Source organism: Jatropha curcas, chromosome 6 (genome assembly GCF_041381405.1).
Source record: "Jatropha curcas cultivar XTBG-Jc1 chromosome 6, XTBG_Jcur_1.0, whole genome shotgun sequence".
Classification (NCBI taxonomy): domain Eukaryota; kingdom Viridiplantae; phylum Streptophyta; class Magnoliopsida; order Malpighiales; family Euphorbiaceae; genus Jatropha; species Jatropha curcas.
The window spans coordinates 1,377,878-1,393,489 of record NC_143156.1 but is presented as its reverse complement, the minus strand read 5'-3'; the positions used below and the strand labels follow the sequence as shown (position 1 = coordinate 1,393,489).

The 15,612-nt window shown below is 35.1% G+C and overlaps 3 protein-coding genes and 1 pseudogene across 6 annotated transcripts; 3 read left to right on the top strand and 1 right to left on the bottom strand.

The window, feature by feature from the left end:
- Positions 1-15,612, top strand: part of LOC110008714 (serine carboxypeptidase-like 40) — a 48,731-nt pseudogene that overhangs the window by 23,656 nt on the left and 9,463 nt on the right.
- Positions 1,338-3,589, top strand: LOC110008911 (F-box/WD-40 repeat-containing protein At3g52030). 4 transcript variants are annotated; one of them, XM_089723113.1, is made up of 5 exons: positions 1,338-1,682; positions 1,775-1,981; positions 2,250-2,294; positions 3,023-3,121; positions 3,224-3,589. In XM_089723113.1, exons 2-5 carry the CDS (start codon positions 1,961-1,963, stop codon positions 3,440-3,442), a joined length of 384 nt encoding a protein of 127 aa, XP_089579239.1. In that variant the 5' UTR covers positions 1,338-1,682; positions 1,775-1,960; the 3' UTR covers positions 3,443-3,589. The 4 variants fall into 4 exon arrangements, 2 of the variants coding, with proteins under 2 accessions (XP_089579239.1, XP_089579238.1); XM_089723112.1 differs by having other exon boundaries at positions 1,346-1,682; positions 2,240-2,294; XR_016321356.1 differs by having other exon boundaries at positions 1,352-1,682; positions 2,240-2,294; positions 3,011-3,121.
- On the bottom strand, positions 4,697-6,462 carry LOC119370331 (protein PNS1-like). The gene is made up of 3 exons (XM_037638222.2): positions 6,019-6,462; positions 5,274-5,507; positions 4,697-5,103 (listed from the first exon to the last, which is right to left on the bottom strand). Exons 1-3 carry the CDS (start codon positions 6,424-6,426, stop codon positions 4,927-4,929), a joined length of 819 nt encoding a protein of 272 aa, XP_037494150.2. The 5' UTR covers positions 6,427-6,462; the 3' UTR covers positions 4,697-4,926.
- On the top strand, positions 7,107-14,580 carry LOC149495197 (uncharacterized). Its single transcript, XM_089723107.1, has 7 exons — positions 7,107-7,298; positions 12,600-12,932; positions 13,014-13,056; positions 13,166-13,292; positions 13,385-13,678; positions 13,768-13,875; positions 13,988-14,580. The coding sequence occupies exons 2-7, from the start codon at positions 12,605-12,607 to the stop codon at positions 14,507-14,509; spliced, it is 1,422 nt and encodes a 473-aa protein (XP_089579233.1). The 5' UTR covers positions 7,107-7,298; positions 12,600-12,604; the 3' UTR covers positions 14,510-14,580.

Genomic DNA, 15,612 nt, shown 5'->3' with positions numbered 1-15,612 from the left:
TTTTCTTCTTCCTACTCTCTGGTTACTTTCATAAACGCGTGAAGAAAACAGCTTTTTCTAGTATTTGCGGTCCCCATTTTCCAAATTGAAGTTGACAAGACAGCCTTTAACAGGATTGTTGCCCCCCCAATAAAATTGTCCAGAGGAGAAAAAGCATATCCTTTGTTTCATGTAAAGTTAGAAGAATTTTAAAAAGTTTTATTAAAAAAAAATGAAAAAATTTCTTTTTTCTATTGGATTAAACTTAAAAGGAATTTTTAAAAAAATAATAAAAAAGAAAACGATTTCGAACTTTGTGAATTTACGGGTCAGCATTTTGCTAATTCTACTTATATAAATAGCATTTTTAGATGAAATAAATTTTTTCTAAAATTTTTATTTTGACTTAACTAAATTTAAGCGACTTAATTTTTTAATCGAATTGTTTTGGTCGAATTAATTTTAATCATTAATCTAAATAAATTAATCGAAATTTTTTTTGAACTTAACCGAACCGTTTTGATCGGATTAATTTCAATCATTAACCAAATGGAAGTTAAAAAAAAAGAAAAATTTGATTTATCGATCGAATTTAACCGAAATAAAGATTAACCGAACTTTTTGATCACTATTTAATTAAAATAAAAATTGAAATATTTTTAATTTTTAATTTTATTATATATTTAATCAAAATGATTTAATTTTGAGAGTTGATTAATTTAATTAATTTAATTAAATTAACTTTTAACCGAATTTTTAGCTTATACTCGCATGTGGTATATGGGCGGGAGGAGAATAAGAGTCTCGTCTCATCTTTCAGCTGGAGTTAAGGCTCTCCTGTAAGAACTCTTACAGGAATTGGTAGACAAAGCAAAGCATAATGCTTGTTAATCCACTGCCCAATACTATGCGGATCGAACGAGAAAGAAGTAGCCAATTATCTTATGAAAGAAGGGGAGTTGAAGTTCTCTAAGGGGGATTATCATACCTTACTCTACAAAGTTATCCCTTACGGCCCACGGCTTCTGCGTTAATTTTATTTAATCGAATTTTTAACTGAACATTTATTCATCGGATCAAATTGATCTAATTAATCGAATCAATCGAATTAACCAAATTGATCGAAGTAAATACTCACCCTTACTTGTGATGAATCACCGGGCATTGTGTTTGATGTAAAGTGCATGACTGTTAATGGTAAAGAAAGTATTTGTTTGAGTAAACCATTTTAAAATATCATGTACTTAGCATTTTGTTATACTTGTATCCAGACACTCTAATTTCTCACTTTCTTTCTAAATTTTGCACTATATAAATAAATAAAAATAAAAATTTTATTATATTGAAATATTTATTTTAGAAATTCGAGGGACTAAATAGTATTTTTTTTTCTTAAACTCGTAAATTAAATTACCTAAAAACGACAATACATCTTATTTTGTGAGTGTGTTTATTGTGTCGTTGCCGAAACGACGTTCACCCTTCCAGCTTTATGAGATTTTCAGTCGCTCGTTTCCTCTGATTAACCCAGTTCACGGAGAAGATATGAGCCCCACACCAGGCGGAAAGTGGTCGCCGGCGAAGAAGAGGAGCTGGAGAGATCCGACCACAATCCAATTTTTGTAGCATGACATCCTTTGCATAATATTCTCATTCCTGGACCTCTTTGACCTTGTTCGCTGTTCTGCTGTCCGCAAATCTTGGTAAATTCTGTTTTACTCTCCTTCTCTCTGCCTTCCCCAAATATTTGTGTATAATTTTGTTTTATTTTTTATTCTCTTTTGTGCATTTAAAGGAATACAATAATCAAAGGATCAAAGTTACTTCAAGCGCTTTATTTGAAGCAGCAGAAGGATAATTATGTAGGAATTTCAAATATTGATAGCGGTTCAGAGAGGACTTTAAATATGTACTTTGAGGAGCTAGCTATGAACCATCATAGACAATCTTTAGTTCAAGCTTCTTCTGTTGATATTGACCAATGGAAAGGCCATTCACTTGGGTACTTATTAAAATTCTCCTCTTCTTTTTTTTCTTCCCATTCATTTTCTTGTCAGCTAATTTTCAGCTGAATACAATTTTATGTTTATTTTTCTGTTGAGTTGATAAAAATCGTATCAAATTTATTATGGAAAGATGACGAAATAATAAAAGGTTGATTTTTTTTTTTTGAGTAATATGTGGGGTTTATTTAGTGGGTATATATATGCAGGAGTTTGCAGCTTGTATATGTTAATTCTCTAACCTTGCTTTGTATTAGGGTTGATCAGTGTCGAATGAAGATGGGCTCGCTTCTTACTGGTGTGGGGGACAAGGTATGATCACTTTTTTAATTAAATATGGTGTCTGATAGGTGGTTTTTTTATTATAAGTCATATTTGTTATTTACCCTTTTATTAAAGCAGATTCTATTGGATCACTCTCTACTATTTCTGTTTCATAGTTTTGGAATAATTTTCATATGGAATTCATTCCATTTTGCAAATGAATTTCATTAAAAAAATTCATTTATGCCAAACAAGCTCTTAGTTTCTGTTTTGTTGGATTTCTTGGATAGACGACTAGATATTGTAATCTCATTTAGCCAAACTCAATTTTAGAGTAGTGGATTAGTTTGTGAATTAACAAGCTCATTTATTTGGATTAGTTTATGAATTAAAAAGTTCATTTACAAATCGGGTGCACTGGGAGAAATTAAAGAAAGATTGGTAGGATTCCACACCTTTTAATATCCTTCCATTTGAATTTTTGGTGACCTTCTCTTTTACATAGTTTGAAATGGTGGCATTAACCTACCGTTACTGATGACTTTAGTCTAACTATCGACCTGTTCACACACACACACACACACAATGTTTTGTATATCATGTTTGACACCAGTAAAAGTTGTCTAAAGTACTTGCTGGCTATATGGTTGTTCTAGAACTTAAACTTATTTTGATGTGATTGCTTCTGTGGCTTATCTCTGATGTTCTCCCAAATCAAAATGTGATACATGTTATATAACTCAATTGTGCTGACTTTTGTATAGCTATCATGGTAGGTTATGCGTCTCTGGTCATTAGAAACATACAATTGTATGGAAGAATATTCAATCCAAGATGCAAGCCCCTTAATTGACTTTGATTTTGATGAGAGGAAGGTACCTTTAGTAATTTGTCATTATTCTGAAGTATCTCATATTGGGAGGCATTGATGTAATGTGTCTGTTTTTATCCCAATTGCTTAATGCATGTTCTTGTAGATTGTTGGTTTGGTTGGCACACGAATATGCTTATGGAGGCGAAATGGGAAGATAAGTACATTTCCCTCTCGTGAAGGCACGTTTATGAAGGGTTTATGCATGCGGTACAGAAGCAAATTTTCTTATTATGCTAATCTTTCTTGGAGCAATACTGGATTTTATATCATTAGGTCTGTACAGCTAAAATTTTCTTGTTTGTTATTCATCAACCCTCTCTAGAGCCCACACAAACATCGGATGTTTTGTGCATTAGATCATCGGATGCTAAATTCTATTACTCGAGTGACAATACAAGAGAAGATGGTCAGACAATTAATTCTTGGAAAGCAATTTCAATTTCTAGAAAAATGGATAGACTATTAGACACTGGCTAGTGAATAAATTGTTTAATAAAAAAATGCCTGTGAAATCGAAGGCAGTAGACCGTATGTGATTCGGAAACTGAAAGGTGAGTTATCTAAATACTATCTCAATCCAAGTTCATAATTAGCTAAATCAAAAGAAGTTAACATATGTGATTTGGAAAATGAATCACATTTTCCTCTTACTATATTGTTAATGTTCCAGATTATTCCTTCTCCACCTAATCCTTCTAGCCATAGCATCATCAAAAAAGAAAAAAAAATAAGAAGTACCTAATTGGCCTTTATTTGAGAGAGACATTCATGGAAAGGACTCTGCTTTATTGCTTCATTAATTATTTATGTTTCCTGTTTTGTAGAGTTGGAATATAAATACAAACAGTCAAAATGGCAATAAAAAGTCAAAGTCTTGGCCTCTAACTACTCCGTAATCTTCATTTTTTGAGTATGGAAGAAATAATCAATAATTGAAGAGTGGCCTATGTGGTATGATTGCATACATAGTGCCTGTCCTATTCAATGTATTCCTTCAAAGTTCAAACCTTTTTTGGCTTTTTAGAGAGAGAGAGAGAGAGAGAGAGATGGCTTTATTGTTTCAATAATTCTGCGATTGTACCTAATTTAGTAATTTTACAAAATTTATTTTTTCAATCATTCTACGATTGCACATGAAGTATTCTAATTTGGCTAGTTCATGGGTGCTAAGATAGAAAGCATTTTCTAATTTGCTCCATGTATACTCTCCACTGGATGATTCCTATTAATTCTAAAAAAAAAAAATGTTAAAATAATATTAATTCTTGCTGGCTGCTTGTTTCCATATCCAACTAAAACCTATTAAAATAGTCTATTTTGTACTTTTTAGTTTATTTTATTTTGATTTTTGATAAGTTTGTGCAATATTTTAATAATGAAGGCAAACCTAACACAATTTCTGTTCTAAGCATTATTTTATTTAAGAAAAACCCATATTTTAATTCTTTAACTATGATTAGGGAAAAAAAAAAAGAATTGATTAATATAAAATGCACAACTCATATGGAGATTGCATAAACAGATACTAAAATTACATTAAACTATGAATAAAAATGAACAAAAATAAATAAATAAATAAATAAAATAATGGAGGAACTCTTTAATCAAGGAATAAGGAATATCCTAAAATGAATATGCAAATATGATAATGTTAAATTGTCTCATCTCTAGCTTGATTAGCTGAATTCTGAATTATTGGACCCCAAATTGAAAGGGACTATTTTTGACAGTATGTTCAACCTGTGACCACAAATTTTAATTTGCTTCTGTACATTTTCCAGCAAAAATCTTGCCTTGGCTTATGAACTATGATGCAAACCGCCGGGGTACTCTAGGCGTCGGAACCACCACATCGCAGCCAGATTTTATCAATTCTTGGCGTTCTTTGATTGTTTTATCGAATAATCTGTTGTCAGGATTTTCTGCATAACAAACATGGTAGCAGCTCACACAGGCATGGGGCAATGCCATAGCAATTCTTGTCTGTAAATCATATAGTTAGAAAACAAAGTTAATTAACTAGCTGAGTCAATAAAGAATCTTATAAAAGATTATAGAATACCCAAATGGCCACATGATGAAAAGAAACTCGTAAAAAAAAAAAATAAACAAAGAAATGTTCCATTTAAAGTAATGTGGTCAGGGATACCAACCATTAGGTATCCAATGAAAAAAGCCAGAAGGGAAACTGTGGCTGTGAAAGGTTGATATGATTCATGAGTCCAAGCAGCAACTACAATAACACAAATGGAGCCACTGCATACTCCTGTAAGAAAGCAAATTGAGCTTGTAATATCAGAATCTACAATCCTTTCCATATCTTGCCTCTCGAAGAGTGCCCAAGTATCCTGTGATGCTTGCACAAAGCTTTTTCCGTATGCGGCTATCTGCATTGTTGATTTGAAGGATAAATTTCGGTATAAACAAACGTAGCAGAATAAGTTAGCTGTGTTTGTTGTCTGAGAGTTGTGTCTAACCAGAATAATTAACCAGGAAAGCATTATTAGATTGGTAAATATATGAAGCATAGCAGAAAGAGTGTATTTTCATTAATTTTGGAATTATCCAGCATTATTCAGATTTTTGCAAAAGTGATTCTAGATTATGCAATTACTTGAAAATGACTCCTGAAATATAAATCCCTACTAGATCAGATTAAAGGCCCTGATAGAGAATTTGCAACGTTTAATCTTGCAGGGAAAAAATTCATTAAAACTTCAACTTCCTGAAAAGGACAATTAAGTGGCAAGTCATATTCATATTATCTTCTTGGCTATATAGAGGAAACTCAGTTATATTCATTTGCAACCAAAAAAGAAAGCATCAGATTGTTCAGCAAAATGCAGTAGAAGGGTAAGGAAATTTGTTGAAGTTTCAAGATTTTAGCAGTGATGATACCTGTACATAGGCCCAGCCATTGCCAAATCTGAAAATGGAGTTCATGACTGCAAGACAGCAATGAGCACAAGAAAACATGAACTCATCCTCTCCCTCGAGCAAATTCAAACCTCGGGCAACAATTCTCAGCGCTTTAATTGCTGGCACAAATAGAGACCCCAGACAATCACTACCAAGATTTATAGTCGTAGCTCTTTGAAAACAAAATTGAGTACTAGACTGCATTCCTCTAAGATAATACAGAGAGATTACTCTACTGACTGCCAAATTAACCACATTCCTCATGAACTCTGTAATCCAAAGCACGCTTAATACTAATGCAATGATAGTCAAAGCTGGAAAATAGAAATTCAAGGCTCTAAAATCCACAAAGACATCCACAAGAACCCAGTAAGTATAGTTAACCATATTCTTTTTTTCATTTTTCTTATTTAATATATCAAAGCCATAAAAAGGCAAAATAAAATTCTAATGTATTATATGGAAAGCTGTAAATTTTGACAATGGCTCATTTGGAAAATAGGTTTTCTTTCCTTTTTTATTTGTTTCAAATTATATTTACTTTCTTTTTTCAAAATATAACTAATTTCTTTATATACTCTTATTTAATATATATTCCTCAGTATTAAAATTTTTCTCGCTTAATTCTTTATTTAAAGTGATGTCTAATATTACTAATAAGGTGTTGATTGGATCGCTAAACACTACAAAAAAAACGCTAAATTGCGACCGATTTTTGCGACCGACATATATCGGTCGCAAATTTGCGACAGATTTACTACAGAAGAAAAAACCGTCGCAAATTTTAGCGCTAAAAATTCCCGCGATCTTGTTTCTCAGTTTGTGACCGAGTTGCGACGGATTTGCGACCGATTTTGCGGCTAAGGTTTATCGGTCGCAAAATTTAGCGGTTCAAAATTTGGAATGATTTTTGCGACCGATGTGCGACTTATTTGATACCGATTTTTTGCGACCGATTTATTTGGTCGCAAATCGGTCGCAAATTGGACTGCATGTAAAACGACGTCGGAGGTTTAAAAATTGCGACCGATTTGCGACCGACTTGTCGGTCGCAATTATTAGGGCTTTAAACGCCAGACGCCCTCCTCCTTCTTTCTTCTTCTTTCTTTCTTCTCCTCTCCTCCTCTCCTCTCCTCTGTTCGCAGGCCGCTCCAGCCCCTCCAGACGCCACTCCAGCCCGCCTGACGCCACTGCCGCCCCTCCTGACGCCGTTCCAGCCCCTCCGGTTGCTCCACCCGTCTTCTTGGACATTTTTCCAGGTATTTTGCGATTTTTCGATTTTTTTTTTCATTTTTTTTATTTTTTTTACTTCAATTAATCTGCTAACAAATGGTTAAATGCTAATAATAATTGTCCAGCGAATCTAAAAATTGTAATTAGTGGGAACAATATATACATAAAAATAATAATTCATTAATAGTGTAAAAAATAAAATTTATTAGAGTAAATATAAATTAAAATAATTATATGCAAAATTAAACGTAAGAAATCATAAATTAAATTGTAAAAACAAGTAAGGGCAAGTCACTTTACTTTGTAAAAATATGTAAAAATCATTATCCCATTGTAAATTTACTCATACTCAATTATTATAATCATAACCCCGATTAAAATAATTAATATATTAGCAACTTTCAATAGAAAAAAAAAAAACATATCAAAATACACCATACCTAATAGTAATAAGCTTAAAAATCTCACTTTTACCATGTGTCATAAGAAATCGAATATAATCTAATGTTATGAAATTCATTTAAATCTAACGAACTTAAAAAAATTTTGAATCGAAATAAAAATCGCATAAACAAATGTAATATATTAATTAATTAAAACTTTAAAATAAATCTAATACCCAAATACATATCTAATAAATGAATGTAATACTAAATGATACCATTGAAGAACACATATCCAAACACCTAATAATAATAAGGGGCTTAAAATCTAAAAATCTCATTTTTGACCTTTTTGGAACAAAATGAATTTTTACTTTTGATATTGCCAAAATTCAATTTGGATTATTGTTCCTATAATGCATTTCTATTCTTGTATAAACTAACATATATATATATATATATATATATATAGGATAACTAAATATTATAACTACATAGTAATAAATAAAAAAATGATAATATTAATTTATATGTAATTTTGATTTTCAAATAAGACATAAACATGATAGTTTGAATTTTTTTTAATAATAATTATGTTATGATACATGTAATTGAAATTACTCTTTTTTTATAATTATGAAATAATGTATTTTTTTTTATTATTGTTGTTATTATTCATAAAAATTTAATTTTTTTTTAATGAATGATGCGTTTGGTTTGGTTGGAGGCCTAGTAGTGGTCATTTTGCTTTTGAAGAATGTTGGTATGATATAGGAGTGTTTATTGAAGTGTTTTTATATTTGAGATTTTATTGAGTTGTGCCGAAATGCTGCCGAATTTTTTTCAAAAAAATTCAATATGTGGAATCGTACACTTACCTTTATTAGGGTAAAGGTAATAAATGAACTTAGTGAATAAATGAACTTAGTGATTTTACATTTATATATAGGTACCCTTATTATAGAAATAACCTTAGTTAGTTATAAGCTAAGCGTAAATTGAACATTACATTAGTGGCATGTTTTACTGTTGGTTTAGACTAATGCAATTACATATAATTTACCCTTCATAAACAAATTGTTAATTAGGTAAAAAAAAATGCGAAATAATCGAGATTGGATGTACTGGAGGTTCGAGGTCAATGGGATATTAAGACAAGAGTTCCTGCAAGGATTGGAGGCGTTTATACAGTTTGCAGTTGGTAATCCCAGTTTTATGGATGGTAATAAGTTGAGGTGTCCATGTAATCACAAGAAGTGTCGAAATCGAGCCTTCTTAGACATCGATACAGTGAAACTTCATTTGTGCAAAAATGGGTTTGTGGAAAATTATTACGAATGGATACATCATGGTGAAGCCCGAGTTGCCAGTGGGTCAGGCCACTTCATTCCGGTAAGTTTAGAAGTTCAGCCTTATCAGTTTCTGTACGGTAATCAATGCAATGATATGGTGTTCGATGCGAGTAGAGTAGAATATGATTGGGATAATATGGAGGAATCGCCAAATGTAGCAGCACAACAATTGTTTGACATGTTAAGTGCAGCTAACAGTGAACTGTGGCCTGGATGCAAGAATCATTCAGTTCTGTCTGTTGTTGCACGATTACTTCACATGAAAGCGGAGCACCATTTTTCAGAAAGGTGTTACGATGATTTTGTACAGTTAGCAAAGGAAATGTTGCCTGAAGGCCATTCAATGGTTGATAATTTTTATCGGACAAAAAAATTAGTTCGGGGATTGGGACTACCGGTAGAAAAGATTGATTGCTGTCGTAATAATTGTATGATATTCTGGGGTGTTGACTCGGAATTCAGAGAATGCAAGTTTTGTAATCTTCCAAGATATCAACGGCGGGGTCAAGGGACTGGTAGAGTACAAAGAGAGAAGGCTTTCAAGAAGATGTATTATTTCCCTCTTGTTCCTCGCCTTCAAAGGTTATATGCATCTAAGGCGACAGCTGAACACATGACATGGCATGCTTTGCATGAATATGATGATGGTATAATGACTCATCCGTCAGACTCTGAAGCGTGGAAACATTTTGATAACATTCATCCTGTGTTTGCTGCTGAAATGAGAAATGTCAGATTGGGGCTTTGTACTGATGGGTTTCAGCCGTTTGGCCAATCAGGACAACAATATTCATCATGGCCTGTCATTGTGACACCATATAATCTACCACCGACAATGTGTATGAAAGATGAATATATGTTTTTGTGTGTTATTGTTCCTGGGCCTACTAATCCAAAACATAAAATTGATGTGTTTCTGCAACCTTTGATGGCCGAACTTCATTATTTATGGGAATATGGGGTTGAAACATTCGATATTTCGACCAATCAGAATTTCATAATGCGAGCTGCTTTGCTTTGGACCATCAGTGATTTTCCAGCTTTTGGAATGTTATCTGGGTGGAGTACGGCTGGCAAATTGGCTTGTCCTCACTGCATGGAAAACACAAATGCATTTACACTAAAGAATGGAGGTAAACAATGTTGGTTTGATTGTCATCGCAAATTCTTACCGGAATCTCACCCTTGGAGGAGAAATCGACAATGCTTTAGAAAGAACACGACTATTGTTGAACCCCCTCCACCTGTGAAGTCTGGAGCACAAATATTACAAGAAATTGAAGATCTGGGGCTTATGAAAGTTACAGAGGTAGGTGCAGATGAGGTAAATACAAGAATTGGCAGGAATAGCGGGTGGAAAAAGCGAAGCATCTTCTGGGATTTGCCATACTGGAGTTCACTTCTTATCCGTCATAACCTTGATGTCATGCACATAGAAAAAAATGTGTTTGAAAATCTGTTCAACACTGTCATGAACATTGAAGGGAAAACCAAGGATAATGCAAAAGCGAGAGCAGACATGAAGGAAATTTGTCGTCGACCAGAACTCGAGCAATCTGTACTTACTGGTAAGTTTCCGAAGGCATGTTATTGTTTGGATAAACCCCAAAGGCAATTATTGTGCGAATGGTTACGATCATTAAGGTTTCCAGATGGCTACTGTTCAAATATGGGTAGATGTGTGGACATGAGGAAGTACAGACTGTTTGGCATGAAAAGCCATGACTGCCATGTTTTCATGCAAAGATTGATCCCTGTGGCATTCCGGGAATTATTACCAGGAAAAATTTGGGAAGCAATGACAGAATTGAGTCTCTTTTTCAAGGAATTGACGATGACTGTTATTCGATGCGATGATATGGACCAATTAGCGCGAGAAATCCCAGTAGTGATGTGCAAGTTGGAGCGAATTTTTCCACCCGGCTTCTTTGATTCTATGGAACATCTGCCGGTTCATTTGCCCTATGAATGTCGTTTAGCAGGACCGGTACAATATCGATGGATGTATCCATTTGAGAGGTGATTCACTAACATCTCATTCTAATGATTACATCATTTTTTTGTACTTATACTTACATATTGGCATTGTACAATCACAGACACCTACAGAAAATTAAAAAGAATGTGCGCAATAAGGCAAAGGTCGAGGGATCCATTTGCAATGCATATTTGGTGGAAGAAGCTTCCACATTCTGTTCACACTACTTTGATCAACATGTTTTCACCAAGCATCGGAGAGTGCCACGTAACGATGACGGAGGAGATCGCGTTCAATCTGAGTTTGAAGGAAATCTAAAAATTTTCACCTACCCTGGGCGTACGATTGGTAAATCAAAAAAAAGACGATTGACTGATGCAGAGATACAAGCGGCTCAAACCTATATTTTATTGAATTGCGAAGAGATCACACCATATGTACAGTAAGTATAAATAATGTAAACATTCTAAACTTGACGTGGGCTGTTGTTAAATCATACTTATGCTAATATGGTTCGTTGATAAATAGGAAATATATCAATCTTCTGCGGCTTCAAAATCTCAATTTGACTGATACTGCAGTTGATGCAAAGCTGGACACGGAATTTGCAGAATGGTTCAAATATTATGTAAGTTACTTTCAATGTACACAATACGGAATGTACATTTATTAAATCTCACGAATGTCATTACTATTTCCCATAGGCTCGAAGCTCGGAAAGCGATATTCGTAACAGATTTATTACGGATCTGGCAAAGGGGCCATTACCGGTTGCTAATGCATACTCTGGCTACTTTGTAAATGGTTACAAGTTTCACACTGAGGGTTATGGGAGAAGCAGAAAGACAATGAACAGCGGTGTGTGCATAAAGGGATCAAACTACAGTGACGTGTCAAACGATTTTTATGGGAAATTGGTTGAGGTTTTGGAGTTAGAATATCCAGGCCTACCAATGAAGTGCACAATCTTATTCAAATGTGAATGGTTTGATCCTACGCCAAACATTGGCACGAAGGTTCATCCTAAGTATAATCTGGTTGATATTAATCAAAGAAGAAGATATACAAAGTATGAACCTTTTGTTTTGGCAATGCAAGCTGCACAGGTGTACTATGTCCCATTTCCATCGTTTAAACGAGATAGATGCGATTGGATGGCAGTGTGTAAAATCAAGGCTAGATCAGTTGTTCATGCACTTGAAACGAAACAATCTTCTTCACTCGCAGTATCGGAGGCATTTCAAGAAGTTATGGTTGAAACGCAACCGATGCAAGTTGTTGAAGATTTAACAGATAGATTGGATGATGAAAGCCGATCTTATGTTGAAATAGGACCATCAGATGATGAAGAGGAAGAAGATCAAATCATCATGGGTACCTCAGAAGACGAATATGAAGAAGAGGAAGCTGATGAAGAGGAGGAGGAAGCAGATGATATTCAAGACACTTAAAACTTAGAGCAATTTTACTGTTACAAATTGATAAATGTATATGTAATTAATATTATTAATGAAGAATTTCAATGGTATTCACTTTGTTTACTCATATTTACCACATGTTCTACAATTCATATAACTGTATAAATTCATTTTATCTAGGTTCTGATATCTGCAGTACAGATGGCTAGAGGCAGACCGTTTGATTCTGACGCGTCCGGCAGTGGTTCGCGTGGAGGTCATGGCCCTGGACGCAGTGCCCGTGGACGAGGAGGGTCGATCCCTCGTCCTTCGTCAGGTACGTCTGGGGCTTCGTCATCTGCTCAGCGACCAGTACTGCCGCCATCACATCCTTCTTCAGGTACGTCTGGGGCTTCATCCTCAGCTCAGCGTCCAGTACTGCCGCCGTCACAGCCTTCTGCTCCTTCCTCTTCTGCTCCTTCCTCTTCTGCTCCTTCCTCTTCTGGACCAGTACAGACTCCACCAGCTGCACAGTCACCTACTGTGCAAGGTAATCATAAATGTCATAACTGTCATTTTAATTATATATTAATTATCTAAAAATTTATAACATTTGTCATTTCTTTTGCAGCTTCATCAGATCCACGTATCACCCTCAGTTTGGTAGCGGGACAGTAAGTACTTATTCAAATTTTCTGCAGGCATATTTTGTAATTATATTTTGTACTTATTCATAACTGTGATGCTTTCGTGTAATTATATTTCACTTCTGTTTTTTTTCAGCATATATCCATCCTCTCGAGCAGCGAGGCAAATTTTGAAGATAATCAAGCTACAGCTGCATAAAGAAGGATACACATGGGATGCCGTACCACAAGAGGCGAGAGACTTTTATTGGGAGGAGTTCCAGGTATTCTTTGGTTTAAGTTATATCATCATTCAATGTTTACAATTCAAGATACATCCTTAGTGTTTAAACGCTATATTTCATTTTTTTTGCAGAAACATTTCATATGGGACGAGGCCATTACGGCTATGCTGAAAGTAGCCTGGGAGAAGATATGCGCCGATCGATACGCTGACTTCACCTATAGGATGAGAAGAAGCGGTAAGAAGCAGCAGTGCGTGTCTCAGGAGATATGGGAGAGCTGGCAAAAGGCTTGGGAGGATCCTGCATTCAAGAGAAAGCGGGAGATATTTGCACAAAATAGGCGCAGTGAGACTGGCGGTGATGGAGCAGGACCTTCGCGACACACAGGCGGATCTATATCTGCTATAGAGACAGCTCGATTATTAGTAAGTGAACTAGTCCCTTTACAAGAAACTGATGTTTAATGAAAGGACACTATATATATTAATATATCATGCATAAAAATTCATTACAGGCTAAAGAATTAGGTCGTGAGCCCACACCGATGGAGGTGTTTACATACACTCACACGAAGGACCACGATCGTAATACCTTTGTCGACAGACGTGCGCTGAGCGTCAATGTAAGTAACAATGAATAATATTTACATTTACCCTCTAATCATTGTGAAGATGTATAAAGTTGAATATAATAAAGCTTGCAATTGCATTGATTAATTAATTTTTTGTTTTCAGGAGAATTATACTACAGCTCGGGAGCGTATTGTTACTTCTCAGACCGATGAATCCGAAGCTGAGTCAAGAATTGACGAGGTAGCGCTTTATCTCGAGGCTGTAGGGGGCGAGAAGAAGAGGAAGGTATACGGCATCGGGTCTCAGGCATCACAGTTTTACACTGGCTCAGCAGCTCACGCTTCTACAGCCAGCGCAGCACGACAGCCGGAGCACACTGACTCGCAGTATAATGATGATATACGGGCTCAGCTTGCTGATCAGCAGAGACAGATTGCAGAGCTTAGAGCGCATGTGATGCGGCTGTCCGGTGAGCCCCGTGCTGGTACTTCTTCCTCTGATCCTGCGCCTGCTACAGACCGACATGTTTCGATGTCTCAGCAGCAGCCACTTCCCGATGCTGCAGACGATACCTTGGTCACCCCTCCTGGCGCTACATCACATCCAGCAGGTACTCCTCCCGGCGATCCGACATCGGATCCTGCAGATGAGCAGCAGCATAGATTTGATTTTGGACCTTTTTAGTTTTTTATTTATATTTTGATATTTTAATTTGTTCAGTACAATAAAAATTTCATTTTTACATTGTTCTTGAATTGCGTGTGTGATATATATGTGTATATATGTCAATTTTCACAGGTGCGGAAAAATTTTGGTTTTATAATAATATTTAATTTTTTTTTATTTTTTTTTTAATTTTGCGACCGATTTGCGACCGATTAAAAATATTTGCGACCGTTTTTCCTGCGACCAAATTAGCGACTGAATTTCAAATTAAACCACGACCAAAAATTGCGACCGATTATTCCAGTTTTGCGACCGATATAATCGGTCGCAAAATAGCGACCGATGGTATAATCGGTCGCTATTATTTTTTGCGACCAGGTATTTTGCGACCGAAATATGTCGGTCGCAGATCGGTCGCAAAGTACAATTTGCGACCGATGTTAGCCATTTTGCGACCGATTTATCGGTCGCAAAATGGCGTTTTTTTTGTAGTGAAATAATCTCAATCTCCATAAAGGAGACTTTACTTTTGTCACTGCGAGAGGGGCTGGACATGAAGTGTCTGCCATTCAGCCTGCAAGAGCGCTTTCACTTATTCACCGCTTTCTTCTTGGCAAACCTCTTCCAAAAATTTCATAATCTATGCACCTCAATTTTATTATTTTTATTAGAATTTTATTGTGTTAATTTGTTATAAACAATAGTCAAATTATTAGGCTGAAGTTTATTGGATTTATGCGCAACAAAGCCGAAATAGAGTGATGTTAAATGCATATATGACCTGACTATAAATCATGGTTCAAATTTCTCTCTGCAAAGCAAAAGAAGAAAAAAACAAATTATTATTTGGTTTTGAAACATACAGATTCTTTTGATGTAATTTTTTTCATTCAGAATCAGATTTTGCTCCATAAAGTCACATTGCCAATATAGTTACTCATAAAATCTCAACTCCACTTGCAAATTAAGTCATTTGCATCTCAGTGCAGACGAGCTGTCGTTTGCATGAATAGCAAGTTATTTGAGATCACTTGACTCTTGACTAGATGTTTTGTAGGAAGAACGGACCCTATTCCATTTATAAAAAAAAGGATAATTTCCATCTGAAAAATTCTCAACCA

Coding starts and splice junctions, on each gene's coding strand:
- LOC119370331 (XM_037638222.2), bottom strand. CDS start 6,426: ATGGTTAACTATACTTACTGGGTTCTTGTGGATGTCTTTGTGGATTTT. Junction 5,508..6,018: donor ATGGCTGGGCCTATGTACAG/GTATCATCACTG, acceptor TCAACAATGCAG/ATAGCCGCATACGGAAAAAG. Junction 5,104..5,273: donor TTTTCATTGGATACCTAATG/GTTGGTATCCCT, acceptor TATGATTTACAG/ACAAGAATTGCTATGGCATT.
- LOC110008911 (XM_089723112.1), top strand. CDS start 1,887: ATGTACTTTGAGGAGCTAGCTATGAACCATCATAGACAATCTTTAGTT. Junction 2,295..3,022: donor TTACTGGTGTGGGGGACAAG/GTATGATCACTT, acceptor CTATCATGGTAG/GTTATGCGTCTCTGGTCATT. Junction 3,122..3,223: donor TTGATTTTGATGAGAGGAAG/GTACCTTTAGTA, acceptor ATGTTCTTGTAG/ATTGTTGGTTTGGTTGGCAC.
- LOC149495197 (XM_089723107.1), top strand. CDS start 12,605: ATGGCTAGAGGCAGACCGTTTGATTCTGACGCGTCCGGCAGTGGTTCG. Junction 13,679..13,767: donor TAGAGACAGCTCGATTATTA/GTAAGTGAACTA, acceptor AATTCATTACAG/GCTAAAGAATTAGGTCGTGA. Junction 13,876..13,987: donor GACGTGCGCTGAGCGTCAAT/GTAAGTAACAAT, acceptor TTTTGTTTTCAG/GAGAATTATACTACAGCTCG.